At 43.6% G+C, this 16462-nt stretch overlaps 1 protein-coding gene across 1 annotated transcript; it reads left to right on the top strand.

Moving 5' to 3' along the window:
- The first annotated feature begins 2140 nt into the window (after positions 1 to 2140).
- LOC128930746 (RNA-binding motif protein, Y chromosome, family 1 member B-like) lies at positions 2141 to 16116 on the top strand. The gene is made up of 12 exons (XM_078364523.1): positions 2141 to 2184; positions 4258 to 4370; positions 5537 to 5640; positions 7986 to 8163; positions 9771 to 9923; positions 11892 to 12006; positions 12872 to 12982; positions 13082 to 13170; positions 13851 to 13968; positions 14828 to 14938; positions 15023 to 15111; positions 15502 to 16116. The coding sequence occupies exons 2-12, from the start codon at positions 4265 to 4267 to the stop codon at positions 15789 to 15791; spliced, it is 1464 nt and encodes a 487-aa protein (XP_078220649.1). The 5' UTR covers positions 2141 to 2184; positions 4258 to 4264; the 3' UTR covers positions 15792 to 16116.
- Positions 16117 to 16462: the final 346 nt, after the last annotated feature.

Genomic DNA, 16462 nt, shown 5'->3' with positions numbered 1-16462 from the left:
ACTCTGCTGTGGGGCCACCGTCCTGGCTGTGATGGTCTTGGAGCCAGGTAGAGCATGATGGAGAAAGCCTGTGCTCATCAGAGGTCAGGTACAGAAAAGTGGGCAGTGGGTTTGGGAGGCAGGGTGTTGTGGTGTGAAGTGGCTGCTTCCCTAGGGTTCCAGAGTTCACGTGGCCCTTGTGTGATGGGTGCTGGGCAGGCTGTGCTGTTGTCCTGACATGTGGTGTCCTATTCTCCTGGTTTCTCTGATGGGTACAATGGAGGTTACACATGTTCAGTGCTTACACCCCTTTAGGTGCTGTGCCAGCAGAGAATAAAAGCATGTCTGAGGTGCTGGTGCCTGTCTTGAAGAAGACAGAATCCCCGTGCACTGTGAACCACTGTTGAGCACCTTGTGTTTCTGGAGAGAGCTCCCGGGAACAGGCTTTGGGAGCGGTGGTAGTTCAATAGTTGCCATGGACATGGAGACTCCCCTTTCTCCATTGACATTCCCGGAGAAACATGCCCTTCAACTTTCTGCTGTGTGCTAAGGGCTCCTGGCACTGCTACTCTCCCTTGTTAGCAATGAGCTTGGGTCCCAGTCCCTAACACATGTTCTTATAGCACCTGCAAGCAAGCTTTCCTCCTGTCTACAGGCGTCTGGCCTCGGTTTCCCTCCTGTCACCCACAGCCGCCTTCTGGCTGACCCCCTGCACCTCAGGCCTTGCTTCACCAAACTCCACCTCTGGAAGCCTGAGGCTCACCCGCTTCTGTCAGCTATTCTGAAGGGGCAGTTGCAAGGATACAGCTCTGGTCCTTAAGCCCCAAAGCTGCAAGTCAGAGACCTTCAGTGAGTCCAGCCAGGTATGCAGGGGCCAGGGCCAGGGCGACACCATGCCCACTGGTCCTTGTCTTGTGGCTCAACATCAGCCTCCTCCTCGGCCGACACCTCCACAACCATGATTATGTAGTCCACCACCAGCATCACCTCCAACCACAAGTCCACTTCCTAGCTCTGTACAGTAGTCCCCCTCTTCTGCCTCCAGGCTCAACATGGTGCCCTGCTTGGGGCTCCCACAGATACCGGCCTGCATCGCCCAGCCCACACCTCCACACCCCTACACTGTGGGGAACAACGTTCCTTCAGGTGTCGCTCTGCTGAGAAGAACCACATCTCACACCTATGTGGATCCAGGGTTCCAGGGGAGTTTTGCTGGGCCGCCGTCCAATTCACATGCCTTGGGGTCATAGGCCACAGCGTGGGTAGCTATGCTCAGGAGCCCAGGAGCCATAGGCCAGGCCTTGGTCCTCTAGACGATCGTCGCCGGCAGGCAGCCCACTGGCTGCTGCACTCTTGCTGGAGCCTCGGAGTCTGCAAGGCAGTACACAACGGCATGCACTCAGGCCATCTATGGGCAACCCTGCTGACTTGTCTCTCGGGTGCCCAGGACACATGACGGAAGACATGCTCCTGGGAGACCTGCATTCTCAGGGAGAGAGCATGACACTCGGAGCCTGTATTCACGTAGACCTGCGAGAGTTCATGTGGAATTTGGCCACTGGTGTTTTCCGAGGAGATAATCTCCAACAGGGCAAGGTACTAGGACACTCCTCTGACGTGCCTGCCCCGCCCCACTTCCGGCAAGCCACCCGGGCCGCCCTTGCCCCGGCAGCCCGCGCTGGTCCCTCCCCCTCTCCTCTGGAATTGCAACATTCAGTACCATCTGCCTGGCCTGCCTAATGAAGTGAGATGTTTCATGTGTTGGCTGTGGGTCAGTGGCCTGCCACACTCATGATGGCAGTTAGGCCGTGGGACTTCCATGCCCGCAATTCCAAAGGGCTCCCTGCCCGCCAGGCCTGCGCGTGAACCCAGCGCCACTGGGCGGAAACTCTGACAGCTCGTCACACGTGGCTTGCCCGAGGAGGGTGGAGCTGCAGGACACCCGGATGCGGCCCCGCCCCGCCCCACCGCGCCCCACCGCGTCCCACCCACCGTCGCACTGATTGGCTGCTGCGGAGAGGCGCAGTTTCCGCTTCTTCCGCTGGGCTGCCGGGGGCTCTTTCCCGCGCAGTCCGGTTCCAGGCGTCTCACACGGCAGCGGGGCTAGAGGCGTTCCAGAGCCAGGTGCCAGCACCCTGAGGGCCCGGTGACCCAGAGGCTGTTTGTCCTACTGAGAAGCACCTGTGGTTTTGTTTCTCCGCTCAGGTTGGTCTCTCGGCAAGAATACAAACGCAGCGAGGTGTTCGGACGTCTTCAGTGAAAGGGGCTGCTGTGGTTTTCAGTGTGTGGGTGTTGAAATATGGGAGGAGACGGTAGAGAGGGGGTCGTCCTTAGTGCTCGTGAGAAACTCATGTTGGTTAAACTCATTGATGTTTCTTGAGGATTCTTCCCTTTACGGTTGGACAAGTCCGATGTGGGGGCAAGGTGTGGGAGACGGACCTCGGGCGCCATTGTTGTCCCGTGCACTTTTTATGGAAACGGTTATTCTCTGTGAATGCGGTCATAAGTCAAATGCACAGGCAGTGTACTTAAGCACTGTGATCAGAAAAACAAACAAACAAACAACCTGTACTTTTACCTAGCACATTGCAAATTTCTGATTTTCTTCACAGGACTTAGCAAATTTTCACATAAATTGCATTACTCTCGGGTATGTACAAGTCTGGAACCATGAATAATCAGTTTAAATTTGCCTCTTTTAAACGTGTAATCGATGACAGTATTTGAAAGGCTTTTCATGTATCTCTGCTACCGTAAGTAATTTAAATGGAAGACGTGTTTGTAAGGGAGATAAATGGCGGTAGATAGCCGAAAACGGAAACAAAGAGATGTGCTTAAGGTTTTGTATTAACCTGGCAAACTGACCTACTCCTGTAATCCCAACATTTTCGGAAGTGAAGATGTAAGAATGACGAGGTCACGAGTTGGAGAGTAGCCTGAGTAACATAACGGGGGTCCTATAACCTGTTGCCATTCAGGCACCAGGGACCGGTTTGGAGGAAGGCAGCTTTTTCACAGACGAGGGGTTGGTAGGGGGAAGAAGGCGGCGAGTGGACATGCTGCCGAGCGGAGAGTCGGCCGCTTGCCAAGGGGCACGGGGTGCGGCGGGGCTTCTGCTCAGAACGGCGTGATGGGGCAGTTTTGGCGGCAGCGGGGTGGAATGGAGTGCAGTGTGTGACAGCATGGTGATAGGGTGGATGGTGTCATGCAGCTGTGGCACCTCACGTCATTCTCAGATGCTACCTTCTCATAAGGAGATGGCCACTGAGATTTCTCGCGTGCCTAGGCCAGAGTACTGCTCCTAGCCTCTGCCGACCTCACGGAGGCGGGGCTCAGAGACTTAGAGTGCTTCACCCCTTAATTTGCAGCCCGGTCCCTGAAAGGCCAAAGATATTTATGGCAGAAAGCCAGAGTTTGTAGATACCCGATCTCGTGTATATTTCCAATCACCAAAAGATTGTACAATATTTAAAATGTTCTCCCCGAAGAAAGCATGTAGGTTAAGCGTGTCATTAAATCATTTATCAAGATATCAGGTGGTTTCCTGTGGCAGTTCCCCCTTAAAGAAACCATCACCTTGGTAGCTTCTTGCTGGCACATCACTTGAGCCCAGAAGATTCAAAGGTGGTCAGCATGGGACAACCTGGGTCTATTTAAAGACACACACACGCGCGCGTGCACACACACACACACACACACACATCCCTGCACGCACCCCTGCACACATACACACACAAACACACCTACACAGCTCTGTTAGCTACATGGGGCCACCTGGATCTATGTTGAAAACACACACGCACACACGCACACCCCACCTCTGGTAGCAGGCCACTGTAGTCCCAGCTACTTGGGAAGCTGACATGTGACAGGATCACTTGAGGCTGGCCGGAGGAGGCTGCAGGGAGCAGTGCACATTGGCATCAGGAATCTTACCTCTTTACAACGATTGTACTTCATAAAAGCTACAATTTTCAACGAAAACTATTTAAATTGGGGAATCCTGTGTATTTCCACTTTGTAAAATTAGAATAGCTTCCCTTTTCTGGTTTTACTAAAGAGATTTTCTCAGGTATGCAGTGAAATGTACCATTAAGCCATGAAGCCATTCCCCCTTGTGCTCTTTATGTTACCGGTATAGGAAGTAAGATACATTAAAATAGGACAGCCCCGTTAAGGGAATTTCACATCAGTTTTCAACACAGGATGTAAAAATATTTAATATTTTCACCTTGTTATTGTTATCTAAATATAGATTTATTTTTTTACCATTTACAGCAAAATTATGGAAGCAGGTTGCCTTGGCCAGCTGTTCGTTGGTGGGCTCACTAGAGAAGCCACGGAAGAGACGCTAAAAGCAGTATTTGAGAGACATGGTCCCGTTTCTGAAGGTAACCCTTAAAGCCAACATACAGGTTTTGTCCCCAAAGTAAACATATACTTAATATCTGTAATAGTTTACTTAATTTTCTGTTTGTTTTTAAGCTCTTGTTTTGAAGTTTCTATTCGGTATTCAGGATATTCTCATGGCAGCAGGTGAAGGGTCTGTGGTAAAGTTCACCTGCATAGTACGGCCAGTGGGGCGCGGTGGCTCACGCCTGTAATCCCAGCACTTTGGGAGGCCGAGGCGGGTGGATCACGAGGTCAAGAGATCGAGACCATCCTAGTCAACACGGTGAAACCCCGTCTCTACTAAAAATACAAAAATTTGCTGGGCACGGTGGCACATGTCTGTAATCCCAGCTACTCAGGAGGCTGAGGCAGTGGAATTGCCTGAACCCAGGAGGCGGAGGTTGCGGTGAGCCCAGATGGGGCCATTGCACTTCGGCCTGGGTAAGGAGAGACACTCAGTCTCAAAAAGAAGAAGAAGAAGAAGAAGAAGGAGGAGGAGGGGGAGGGGGAGGGGGAGGATGAGGAGGGAGAAGGAGAAGGAGACTCTGAGTTCCAAATTAAGAGCCCATTATTTGTCTGAGAGACAGCTCACCCTGATAATCTCTCAGGCCAGATGAAGGGGCTTGATTTCCCTTTATGCCTTGCGTTAGGTAGGGGAGGTGGAGCCTAGCTGAAGCAGAATTTTACAGACGCAGAACAAGCAAGTTAGATAAGGAACCTGGTACCCAGGGGGCAGGAGGTTCCCAGGATGGTTGGTTGCTAAGGGTATTTGCATCCAAGCATGGAGGAGGTAGCAGGGGGAACTTTTCATAGGCTCAAACCCCGAGGAGGGTATTGAGAGTAGCAGGTAGACTTGCCAAACAGGATGTGGTTACAGTGGTTACAGGTACTGGGAGTAGCTTTGAATGCAGTGTGACCTAGGAATGCACCTCTAGGGGGCCGAGGCAGGGAGGGAGAAGCTAAATGGAGCATGTCAGGCTCACAGCTAAGATGGAGTCAGTTAGGAAAATGGAAGAAAATAGGCTGTTGATAGGGGTGACTCAGTGTGAAGAATCACAGGAAGGATGTGAATTGGAATTTTCTTGTTTCTTGATGTAACATTCAGATAGTTAGTACTATCGTAGTAGGTCCATTCTATAAATGAAAAGGTTTTCATATATTTTAGTTCTCTTGAAGAAAGATGGAAGCATGAAGTGCAGAGGCTTCGGGTTCATTACTTTTGAGAACCCTGCAGATGCTGAACTTGCTGCCAGCGAGTTGAATGGAAAGGTAAGTTTCCCTTATTAGTGCTATTCTAAGCCTGTTCTTCAATTAACAGCATATCTAGGTCTTTTCAGTACCAGTACACTTTGAAAATAATATAATGACGTATGAATGGAAATGGATTAGCTATCCTCTTTCTTGGACATATCAATGCAAGTGTAGTTGGAAGGATATTGGAAGGAACATTATATAAATTGCGTTATGGTAATCCAGTTTCTATGTTTTTATTTCAGTCTGAGTGTAAATAGGGTTTGAAAGCTTTTGAACAGCTTTAAAACTTAGAAGGAACTCTGACGAAAATAAGAAACATCAGTCAAGTTTATTAAATGGCTGCTAAAGAAATCACACGTCCAACTCGTAGGGAAACGTCTATAGCACAGAGAAACGGTGGATCGACATCTAGACAGACGTAGAAAATATAAGTCTTTTGTAGATCGACGTCTAGACAGACTCTCACAAGAAGTAACGATTCTCTGCCATTCTCTGAAAATACATTCTTGAGAAAGTTCATTTAAACAAGACCGTTACATTTAAGGAAGTGTTAGGTACTTGAAAATAGAAAATAATGCGAGAACATTGAAGCCGGATAACACAACAAGCAACTGACATGTTTGCCCATCCTTGCGCCCTTCTCCTGAGAACTTTTTTTTTTCCTTCTGTAACCGGGGTGACATGCATACCTCGTCACTAGGTAACATGCATACCTTCTTGCTAACTCTTCCAGTGTGTTCCAGCACTTGCTTCGGTCCGAACAGTGCATCACGTCCTGTGGAGTCTTAAATTCTAAGGACTCTGTATTTGTTACAGCTTTAAACTTTTATGCAAGTCTCTTACCTACTGAATTCCTTTACGTTGCATTCAGGATCATTCCCTTGGAGATGCCCTGGAGCTTTTTTATTTTACAACGTTATCCCAATCGGTTTTTAGTTCCTGCTATATGGATGCCATTCCCAGTATGTTTTCCTGGACCTCTTGAGTATTACTCTTCCACGTAAATGTTGCGCAAATGGCAGTTTATCCTTTAAGAACAAGTTAGGTTTCCTGTGTTCTCCCTCAGTGTCTGTTACAGAAATTTTGTGCTCACTGTATTAGGTATTAATCACTTGATCACTAACTTATCTCTATTCACCCATATCCTCTCATATTTTAAGGTGTGGTACAACCTGATAGTTGCTTCGGTTCGTGGTTTCATGCTTGGTATGGGGACAGTTTTGACCTAGGTATCGTAATATTTTGGTATTTCCCCCCAGGTTTCGTGCTCAAGCAGAGTTCATCTGTGTAGATATCTTTTCCAAATTACCTGTCTCACATATTTTATAATGGAAAAGTTAATATAAATGTCATATGCAGACAAACGTTGAGAAGGGAAATAAAGAAGATCCTATAGAGTTTTCACAGGGAGCTTGCAGTTTAAGAAATTGTGTCTGACTTGGAACACTGGGAAGGAAGCGACCATGCGCAAAACTGGGGAAATTATTCTGGGCCGAGAAATAACACAAGATGTCTCAAGATAGGAAGAACTGCTGATTTGGATGCAGCAAGTCTTGGACGGAGTTTAAGATCTTTTCCCAAATAACAAAAGCCATGTAACGTTCAAATAGAGTTATTAGCAGAACTCGGTCAAACATTACTTGGGCCTACAGAAAAGATGGAACTGAAGAAAGTTTTTGTGAATTTAATTAGGACAGTAAACCATTTCTCAGAAATAGCATGAAGTACTACATTAAGGGTCTTGTTTTAAGGACACCTCTAGGCAAAGTAAGAAATGAGTAAGGCAGAAAATATGAATGAGACTAAACAGGGATCACGTTTATTGAGAAAGAACTAGAGTAGATACAGAACTGTAAATCATATTGGGACATTTTGTGTGATTGACAGCAGCAGGATCAAGAAAGTATTCATAATGTATAATGTGACTGATCACTTTGAATAAATAACCTTATGTTTTCAAATGACACATCCTTTCGTATGGGCTCCAGACACCGAGGCTTTTAAATATGTGATGTGAGTGCAAAGGTGAAAGAGATTCTGTATTGTGAAGAAGAGATGGGCGACATTGTCCCGTACAATTTGTCATGGTTTAACTTTTCTAGGTGCAGTTTTTAGTAGCGGAGGCCTTTTCGAGGGAATCGAATAATGGAATTGGTGTTCATTTCTTAACAGAATGCATGGTCCCAGTGATTGTTGCAGGTTTTGCAGTGTTCGCAATGTGGGCATTTCAGGAAAAAGAAAGTTTGTGTTTGTTTAGGAGACGACATCTAGAATGTTAATACAGTTGATGTAAAAACGTCTGTAAAATATGATTAGTTCAAATGTGGCACTGTTGCTGATGGTATACTTAATCCTTTCAGTTTGTGGATGGAAAAACAATGAAAGTAGAACAAGCCAAGGAACCGTTTTTTCAAAGTGGTGGCAGGCAGGGAACACTGCGTTTTTCAAGAAAGAGGAGACCCACAGGAGAGCAGAGATCTGCAAGTGGAAGTAGAGGACAGACGAGACGTCGGCATCCCTCACGTGGAGAACGCTTGGGTAACGTTATAAAATATAAAGTCGGAAGCACAGGACTGAAAGACAAAAAGCTTGAAAACGTGGAAATTTCTGAAATTTATTTATATCCTTTATGAACAGAAAACTAACTGTTAATGAGCAACATTATTGATGAATACTAAAAGTGGAATGATTAAACTAATATCTGAAACTGGTTCTAAACTCCGAATTACTTTGCATCGAAGTAAGACACGTTTCAAATTGAATGGAGTTTATGAATCTTGATTACATGTTCTCCACAGATTTTCCACTCAACACGTTTCCATTAGTTGTACTTTAGAGTTTCTTATTTTGGGTCTCAGAATTTCATGTGGGTTGTGTTATCCAAATACCATGAAACCTAGAAGCCCTTCCAATGGGACATTAGTAACTGCGCAGTAGAGGACTTACTTAACAATATTTGTTTGTGTGTGTGAGTGTGCGTGCGTGCGCGCGCGTTTGTGTGTGTGTAAACATGTACACAATACAGAACCGTTTCGGTTTTGATACGGAGAATGTGTAAATAGGCCTGCCATAAAGCATTTTCCATTCATGGAGTATAGAACTGCAACGTCTCAAATGATTCTGTGACTCAGAAATGCCAGAAACCGTGGCTTCACAGATACGTATGTGTCTTTCTTTGCTGGAGGAAGAGCTTCTGAAAATGGTATTTAAGATTGGTTTACTCAGTAGGACAGAGGGCTTAATTTTTACTTAGAAAAAGAAACCATGTATTGAGAAAATACCTGTTGGTTAACTTGTTTTATCAATTAACCAACCATCAAAGATCTAATATTTAGTTTGGAATTTTAATTGCTAGCCATGTAATATATGGGAGAGATATTTTCTAAATTTGAAACTGCGGTGTTCACTTCATTTTAAGAGGCAGGTCTTTTTGTCATTTTTGATTGCAATTAATCTCGAGGGTGAAGATTATTAATACTGTGCATGCATGAGAACGTGTATATTTTTACATGTGACACCACCAAGGAATTGGAATATGCCTCACACTTGTTTGTAGATACGTAAAAGAATATTATTATTTAATACGTGATTCTTAAAGATTATTAAAACTGATCATGGGCTAAGAGTAAAAGTGGTATGTTATAAAGAACTATAAGAATTCTGTGTTACGTTCATAAATTTGCAGATGACATATCTTTCTGAGGTGTCACTGTATCGTTGTATATATAACTGAGATTCCTTGAGTGTAGTTAGGTTTATGTTTATTATATGATTTGAAAATGGTTTCATAATATCAGAAGGATATGAACAGTAATTTATCGTTGATCTCCTAACTTTTTTTTTGTTTGATTATATTTTTGTATTTAGGCAATAGGCTTCTGCTGTGAGCTCCCTCTCCACTTATCCCACTTGTCTTTCTCACACCAATATACAGTGTTCCTTGAGTGTTTATTTTATAGATGTTTAAATGGATTTTGATATTTTGAAACTGCACTGATTTGGTATACCAATTCTACATTCCTTAGCATAGACCAACGTGAATGTTTAAGATTACAATACGTAGGGAAGATTTAGAAGTATCTCCTGCTCAGCCATTTAAGAAATGTTGGTGTTACTGAACTGACAAGATTTTCTTTGAAATACAGATGGTGGTGAATCCACTCGTGATCTCAACGTGAGTTCTTTCAGGGGAACTTTTCCAGTCGAGAGCCGTCCATCTTCAGCGAGCGGAGGTCCTCATCCTAAAAGATCTGCTCCTTTTACTGTGGCTAGAAGCAATAGTGGGATGGGAGGTCGAGGTAAATGCCACCTGATGGAATTCCGTCATTTTTGTATGACTGAAAATGAGCCCTTTGAACTGAAGGCTTAACTTAAAGTTCGAGAAACAAAACAGATGTGACACATACATTGGCATATTTACTGTTTGAACACTTTGATATAACACTTTCCATCTCACTGCCTAAGTTACAGCTTTATGGTGAAGAAACACTTGAGCTTCAAATGTCACATAAAAAAGGGATTACAGTGAGGGCAACACTCCTTTTAACGCTGTATTCGCTAGAGAATGCCTTTTAATTTTTCTTGAAGTTCCTGGTAGTATACTTTGAGGTCATCTTCTTAATTCTATCAATTCTTCCATTTCCTAGGTTCCTTTGCATTGGACCACTGGTGTTCCGATGTCCAAATTGTATGTTCAGTTTCTTTGTTGGGTTGAAGTACTGCCTTCACCAGGCCAGAGTGCACTGGCCAGATGATGGCTCATTGATGCCTCACATTCTGGGTCTCAAGCGGTTACTCTCCATAAGCTGCCTGCTGTTGCTGCAGCTAGTGGCATGCACCAGCACACCTATGAAATTGTTTTTTAAATACATATTTTGGTAGAGACAGGATCTCACTACCTTGTCCTAGTTGACATTAAATCCCTGAGCTCAAGCAGTCGACTTGCCTCAGTCTCCCACACTGGCCCACGCTGTGAGCCATTGTGCCTGGCCATCCAGATTCTGAGACCCCAGCAATGCTTATGTGAGAGGCATTCTGACCGGTTTTTAGGATGCTAAGAGCATCCTCAGACATGCATGTTGGACAAGAGCATGTCCAACATTTTGAGCTATGTGGATGTCACAGAAATGCAGAGTTGTGAAATATAGGAAGGGCTGTCAATTAAGACGGTACAGGGATGTTTAAACATTAACACAAGATACTTAGTGTAGGACTTGAAGTTGTTTGAGGGGAGATTTCCGAACTAAGCAACGTGAGGCAAGCAGTAGGGTTGAATAGAAGTAATAGTTGTGCGAAGGAGAAGTGTAAGTTTTCAGAGCGAACAGAAGAAAACCAGACAATAAAGTAACAGCTCTCAGCAAAGAACTCATTAAGCAAAGTAACAGCTCTCAGCAGAGAATTTTAGGCAGAACACATTAAAATTCTTACTCTTAGCCCTCCATGATAATATGGAGAAAATGAAAACATTGCATTTTCAACTTTATCTTTTGTAGTGGAGGATCAGTGAAGTTAGGTATCTGCCGACCTCAACATGCACAAGTCAGCACATTTTCTTTAAAACTTTAGCCACCGGACACATCATAGGTAGAAGGCTGACCTCTAAGAATCTGCACATGAAGAGTATATTAAAGAGGCTTTTTCTATTTTGAGAGCAGCATAATGATGTAATTAGCACTGTAATAGTACTGCTTATTGCCAGGAGAAGAATTCTTGGCCATCATTAGAAAACCTGCACTAGTACATTTTAATTTTTCAACCTCTATGATGGGGACAGTCACTTAGACAGCAAGGAGAACACTTAGGTGGAATCATACCATGCAGCCATTCGAGGGTTGCAGTGTTTGTGCGAGTGAGATACACTGACCAACATGGGTAAGTTTCCTTTCTTGAGCCGAGAAAGCACAAACGTGGAAACTTTACAATCAGCGAAGACTTTGATGGTTTTACAGGTTTTGCCTGTGTCATTACTAGACGTAGGCGATTCGTGTGAGAAGGAAAATAATAACTAAGGGTTATAAGCCATTGAAAGTGAATCTTTACCTCAGTATTAGTGTAGGGCTTAAGTGTGTAAGAACTGGCCTTGCAGGAATGAAGAGATAATTCACAGCCGTAAGAAGGTATTCATGGTGTCATGAATTTCTGGCGACCTAGAGAAAGAAGAACTGAGTCATTGGAGAAATATCTTGTAACAGTTGTCATAGAAACCAAGTAACAGTGTTTCAGGTTTTGTGCTGGTTACATGACATTTAATCATGTTAAATTTGCAGGTTCCCCATCACGTGGAAGAGGGAATTACCGAGGTCCTTCACACGGAATGTCAGTCTCTTCCTGGAGACGTGACCGTATGTCACCAAAACATGGTGGTTATGCAACTAAGAATAGGTAAAGGAAAAATGAAAAACTAGTCTGTTGCGGTTTTAGTGATGAAATTCACGTAAGGAAATTGAACATTTTAAGGTAAACCGTCGAGTGGTTTACATGCTGTGTTGTGCAACAACCACCTCCGTCTAGTTCCAAAACCTCTTCATCGCTCCGCACTGCAACTCCCTTGCCAGTTAAGCAGTCCCTGTCATCTTCTGTTTTCCCTCAGCTGCTAATAAACTCCAGTCTGTTTTGTTTGTGAACTGACGTGTTCTGCCTGCTTCGTGGTCATGGGCTGAAACACGACTCGACTTTTGTATCTGTTTTCTTTCTGCCTCATGTCCTGAAGTTTCATTCACATCATACATAGCACTTCAGTTGTTTCACAAGCTGTTAACCCATTCTTTTGTTTGCGTGTTTCCGCCACACTATTCTTATGCAAACGTTTGTTTGAGTACACTTACTCAGTGCCGGGTATGTACCAGTGATAATTCTTGGTCTACTGTTAATCTTTTCTGTTTTGAGGCCCCACCACTGATGCACTCCGTAGTAGCTGCATCATTTTCCGTTCCGGCAAGCATTGTATCAGGATTCCAGTTTATCCGCATTCGCTCACAGTCTTGGTGTTCCGAGCATTTTGAAATGTATAGCCATTTTAGTATGGCTGAAATATGATCTCATACTTGGAATTTCAAGTGAATTTTCTCAATAACTATTGATGAGTGTCAGTTCCACCTGTCTTTTGGGTATTTCCATGTTGCATTTAGAGAAGTGCCCAGGCCTTTGTATATGTCTGGCCTTTATTTCATTTAAGCTGCAAATAAGTTATGTTTTTGATACTAGAAGCTGACAACTTAAAATTTGTTTCTTCAACTTATGCAATCAGAAGTAATCCAAGTTTCCGAGACACCAAGGAATATGCTTCGATTCGCAGACACCGTGCATACCGTGATCACGCTCGTTCTAGACAGGATAAAGGTCCCACCAGAGGATATAGGTATTATAACATTTTTCGCTTTTGTCCAACAGATTTCTTAAATTTTTCATTCTGACAGTGTCAATCTTTTTTTTTTTTTTTTTTTTTTTTTTAATTTAGTGGTCATGATGGCTACGGAAGGCATGGTGGTAGAGATCATTTTGAACGTCCTGGTAGCAGTCCTAACGGAGCGTCATATCAGACATATAGTAAGTCTCCACGTTTGATTTTTCAATTACAGAATCATATTGAATAGACCTGAGTCTGTAAAAGGGAAAGGATAAAGGAAATATATAACATGTTTAAACACCGAGAGTTTTGAACAGTAGAAGGCTTAGAGAGTTTTACGAAACTGCAGTAGTACATTTTAGTTTTTCCACCTTTAAGATAGGGGCAACCACGTAGATACCAAGGAGAGCATTCAGTTGGAATCATAGCATGCAGCCATTCGAGGGTTGCAGTATGTGTGTGAGTGAGATGCACTGAACAACATGGGTAAATTTCCTTTCTTGAGCCGAGAAAGCACGAACGTGGAATGTTTACAATCAGCGAAGACGTTGATGGTTTTACATGTTTTGCCTGTGTCATTAATAGACGTGGGCGATTCATATGAGAAGGAAAATGATAACTAATAGTTATAAGCCATAGAAAGTGAACCTCTACCCAAGTATTAGCGTGTGGCTTAAGTTTGTAAGAACTGGCCTTGTAGGAATCAAGGGATAATTCAGAGCCGTAAAAAGTATTCATGATGTCATGCATTTCTGGCGACTTAGGGAAAGAAGAATTGATTCCTTGAAGAAATATCTTATAACAGTTGTCTCAGTGAACAGGTAATAGTGTTTCAGGTTCTCTGCTGTTTCCGTAACGTTTAATCATGTTAAATTTGCAGGTCCCCCATCACGTGGAAGAGAGTTTTACGGAGGAGGCCCTTCACGCGGAATGTCAGTCTCTTCCTGGAGACGTGACCGTGTGTCAGGAAAAGATGATGGTTATGCAACTAAGACTAGGTAACAGAAAAATGAAAAACTAGTGTGTTGTGGTTTTAGTGATGAAATTCACGTAAGGAAATTGAACACTTTTAGGTAAACCATTAAGTGGCATTTATTACATGCTGTGTTGTGCGACAGCCACGTCCCTCTAGTTCCAGAACCTCTTCATCACTCCGCACTGCAACTCCCTTGCCAGTTAAGCAGTCCCTTTCATCTTCTGTTTTCCCTCAGCTGCTAAAAAACTCCAGTCTGTTTTGTTCGTGAACTGACCTGTTCTGCCTGCTTCATGGTATTGGGCTCAAACACGACTCGACTTTGGTATCTCTTTTCTTTCTGCCTCATGTCCTGAACTTTCATTCACATCATAGCACTTCCCTTGTTTCACAGGCTGTTAAGCCATTCTTTTGTTTGTGTGTTTCCTCCACACTACTTTTATACACACGTTTGTCTTAGTACACTTACTCAGTGCTGGGTATGTACGAGGGATAATTCTTGGTCTGATGTTAATTTTTTTGTTTTGAGGCCCCACCACATTTCTCCGTAGTAGCAGCATCATTTTCCGTTCCGGCAAGCATTGTATCAGGATTCCAGTTTATCTGCATTCTCTGACAGTCTTGGTGTTCCTAGCATTTTAAAATGTATAGCCATTTTAGTATGGCTGAAATACGATATCTCTTGGGTTTTGAAATGCATTTTGAGAATAACCAATTATGGGTATCAGTTCCACCTGTCTTTTGGGTATTCGCATGTTGTACTTGGAGAAGAGACTAGGCCTTTATATATGTCTGGCCTTTATTGTATTTAACCTGTAGATAAGTTGTGTTTTTGATACTAGAAGTTGACAACTTAAAATTTGTTCTTCAACTTTTGCAATCAGAAATAATCCAAGTTTCCGAGACACCATGGAATATGCTTCGATGAGTAGACACAATGCATACCGTGATCACGCTCCTTCTAGACAGGATAAAGGTTCCACTAGAGGATACAGGTATTATAACATTTTTCGGTTTTGTCCAATAGATGTCTTAAATTGTTCATTCTGACAGTGTCAAACTTTTTTTGTTTAATCTAGTGATCATGATGGCCACGGAAGGCATGGTGGTAGAGATCATTTTGAACGTCGTAGTAGCAGTTCTAACAGAGCGTCATATCAGATACATAGTAAGACTCCACGTTTGATTTTCCAGTTACAGAATTATATTGAATAGACCAGAGTTTTTAAACGAGAAAGTATAAAGGAAACGTACAACATGTTTAAATATTGAGCGTTCTGAACAGTAGAAAGCTTAGAGAACGGTACGAAGCTTAAAACCTCAGTTTTAATTGAGGGCCGGTTCAGAATGAAATTCCTTGAACTTGGAAATACTGCTCTTACGGCTCTTTTCAGTAGAGCCTTGTGAACAATGCAGAAATAAAGAGTCTCCTGTCAATAAAGACAGATGAATGCTAATGTTTCCAAATAGTACTTTATCTGATTCATGCTTTAGTGATGCCAGTAAAAATGTTTACATGTATTTTAACATAAGTTCCGTAATTTTATTAACCCCACAGGGACGTCTCGTGGTGCAGCACCTGCACAGGGGCCTCGGAAGACTTATGGTGGAAGCAGTTTCCCTGATGATAACAATGCGCGAGATAGGTATGGCAGAAGTCGGGAGAAGTACTCAAGGAGCCATGGTGATTTCTCTTCCACTGATGCTGAGCATTGTGGCAGAAAAGAACCAACGTGTCCACCGTCTGTGGAGAGAATGAACCGTGCTTCTCCTGAAGCACATGGGAGCTCAAGAGATGGGACACCTAAGGGAGAGGATGGGGGAAGGCGATCTGAAAAAGGAGACTGAAGGTGCTGCTAAAAATCATGATTATTGCATACCAGACCTTGCTGTTGAATGGCAAATCAATATGTGGTTTCTGCATTATTACCTGAGTATCACTATAAGAAATAGGTTGTTTTGGGGAGGGAGGGGAGATACTTCCTTCATGAATGTTTTTGAGGTATTAAGCTAAAAGCTTATTTTTTGCAAGTAATTTTACAACTGTTAGTGCCAACTGAATTGAAAACTATTCTGCTTTGATGTAATGTCCGTTTTAACATTTCCGGAATAAAATTTTCCATGTAATATAAAATGCCTGATTTTATTGCTACACATGCTTAAACGCAAATGACGGAGGAGAGTAAACTGCGGTGTTGAGAGATTTCTTCATTTGTTTGCACCTAAGCTGAAACAAGACTAGGCATCTCTGTCCAGATTCCGTTGGAATGTGTACAGGTTTCCTACCTGGGCTGTGTTTCTTTAGTTTATCCCTGTATTCCCAGCACTTTGGGAGGCCTAAGCAAGTGGACCACAAGGTCAGGAGATTGAAACCATCCTCGCTTACAGGGTGAAAGCCAGTCTCTAATAAAAATACAGAAAACTAGGCAGGCATGGTGGCACACGGCTGTAGTCGCAGCTACTCTGGAGGCTGAGTCAGGAGAACTGCTTGAACTCAGCAGGCGGCCCACCTCTTTGGG

Source organism: Callithrix jacchus, chromosome Y, assembly GCF_049354715.1.
Source record: "Callithrix jacchus isolate 240 chromosome Y, calJac240_pri, whole genome shotgun sequence".
NCBI classification, from domain to species: Eukaryota; Metazoa; Chordata; class Mammalia; order Primates; family Cebidae; genus Callithrix; species Callithrix jacchus.
The sequence above is the reverse complement of the archived record's forward strand: the minus strand, read 5'-3'. Positions and strand labels throughout refer to the sequence as shown.

What these genes read in the sequence shown, in the direction of transcription:
- LOC128930746 (XM_078364523.1), top strand. Translation starts at nt 4,265, where the DNA reads ATGGAAGCAGGTTGCCTTGGCCAGCTGTTCGTTGGTGGGCTCACTAGA. An exon ending in ACATGGTCCCGTTTCTGAAG is followed by an intron (nt 4,371 to 5,536) that starts GTAACCCTTAAA and finishes CATATATTTTAG; the next exon opens with TTCTCTTGAAGAAAGATGGA. An exon ending in CTCACGTGGAGAACGCTTGG is followed by an intron (nt 8,164 to 9,770) that starts GTAACGTTATAA and finishes TTTGAAATACAG; the next exon opens with ATGGTGGTGAATCCACTCGT.